At 37.4% G+C, this 2,014-nt stretch overlaps 1 protein-coding gene across 1 annotated transcript; it reads left to right on the top strand.

Moving 5' to 3' along the window:
* Window positions 1-556: 556 nt before the first annotated feature.
* Window positions 557-1,486, top strand: LOC141517098 (olfactory receptor 4S2-like). Its single transcript, XM_074228015.1, has one exon. It carries the CDS (start codon window positions 557-559, stop codon window positions 1,484-1,486), a length of 930 nt encoding a protein of 309 aa, XP_074084116.1.
* The last annotated feature ends 528 nt before the right edge of the window (window positions 1,487-2,014 follow it).

Below are 2,014 nucleotides of genomic sequence, written 5' to 3'. Positions count from 1 at the left end.
ATGATGATCATATATTTATTTAGGATAATCTTCCTATGGGTGATACACTAACTCATAGTAAATTCAAATATCCTGTTCCGTGTATGTTCAGAGAAATATAAATGTGTTTTATGGAATTATGGAATTTTGAATTATCATCTTGCATGATAATATAAATTATTGTCATCTCTCCCTCTCAGGAATATAAGAACAAAACTAGATCTCAATATAGAAGCAAATAAGAAGTCATTTAATTCAAGTCTCCAAATTACATGTGAGGGAACTAGGGGACAATAGAATTAAAAATACCTTTCCATAACATGAACTCCTTGAGAGCAGATTTTTTTCATCTTCTATTGTTTCTCCAACTCATATAGTGTATTTTGTATGTAGCAAATAGTAAATATATTACATGCTGGGTACTTTTCATTCTCTTCAATGAGGTTTACTGTGTATTTGTATTTCTGTGTGTGTGTGTGTGTGTGTGTGTGTGTGTGTGTGTGTGTGTGTGTGTGTGTGGCTTTCTTGCAATGACATGTTTGTTTGGATCAATATTTAGTCATAGAGCAGACTATAGATGGAAGAACCAAGCAATGTGACAGAATTTGTTTTCTTGGGAATCCTGCAAGGTTGGAAGACGCAGCGAGTGGCCTTTGGTTTCTTCTTAATGCTTTACTTCCTGACCATCCTGGGGAACCTCCTCATAGTGGTCACTGTAAATTTCAGTGGTCAACTCACCTCCCCCATGTACTTCTTCCTCAGTTATCTGTCCTTTGTAGATATCTGTTACTCCTCCACAACCACCCCAAAGATGATGACTGACTTGTTCATAAAGAAGAAAACCATTTCCTTCAATGGATGTATGATTCAACTCTTTGCTGTGCATTTCTTTGGCTGCTCAGAGATCTTCCTGCTCACGGTCATGGCTTATGACCGTTATGTGGCCATCTGTCGCCCCTTGCACTACACAGTCATCATGAACCGCAGCAAGTGCCAGATCTTGGTATTGATAATTTGGATTGGAGCATTTCTGCATTCCATCATTCAGATTGTCCTTACCATTCAACTGCCATTCTGTGGACCCAATGTGATTGACCACTATTTCTGCGATATCCACCCATTGTTGAAACTTGCCTGCTCTGACACCTATGCAGTGGGACTCATGGTGGTAGCCAACAGTGGGATGATCTCATTGATTGCTTTCTTCTGTCTGGTCATTTCCTACTCTGTTATCTTGTTCACCCTGAGAACTCAGTCAGCTGAGGGCAGGCGAAAGGCACTCTCAACTTGTGGCTCTCATGTTGTCGCTGTATTGCTGTTCTTTGTCCCCTGCATTTATATGTACATTCGTCCAACCACCACATTTAGAGCAGACAAACTGGTCACTTTGTTTAATACAGTCATGCCTCCAATGCTAAATCCCCTCATATATACCCTTAGGAATTCTGAAGTCAAAAAAGCTGTGAGGAAGTTGTGGACAGAAAAAATTATTTTAAGAGAAAAATAATCAGAGTGATTTAGCATAAAGAGTTAATAGTCGGGGCATCTATGTGGGACAGTGGATAAAGCACCAGCCCTGGAGTCAGGAGTACCTGGGTTCAAATCCGGTCTCAGACACTTACTAATTGCCTAGCTGTGTGGCCTTGGGCAAGCCACTTAACCCTGTTTGCCTTGCAAAAAAAATAAAAATTAAAAAAAAAGAGTTAATAGTCACCATGCGTATATAACCATCAATTATACCTAGGAACTCTGTAACATTAAAAGTCTCACAAAAATAAACAAGATATGTTCCCTATCTTTAAATAACTTATAGTTTCTTAAAATTGATGTTTGCTAATATCCAAATCATATAATAATAATAATATAATAATAAATAGTAGAGAACACTTAGGAAATCCATGAATGAAAAATTTATATTGAGTCCTGATTAAAGAAAATTGTGTGTTCTCTGTTGATAGTCATCACTTCTGAAATTTAAGTGTTCTTAGGGAAAGAAAAATAAAATCTCTTTTATGGTTGATAACTATTGTTCTGT

The sequence above is a fragment of the Macrotis lagotis genome, chromosome 3 (assembly GCF_037893015.1).
Source record: "Macrotis lagotis isolate mMagLag1 chromosome 3, bilby.v1.9.chrom.fasta, whole genome shotgun sequence".
Lineage (NCBI taxonomy): Eukaryota > Metazoa > Chordata > Mammalia > Peramelemorphia > Peramelidae > Macrotis > Macrotis lagotis.
Note: the sequence above shows the minus strand (reverse complement) of the source record. Positions and strands in the feature narration are given on the sequence as shown.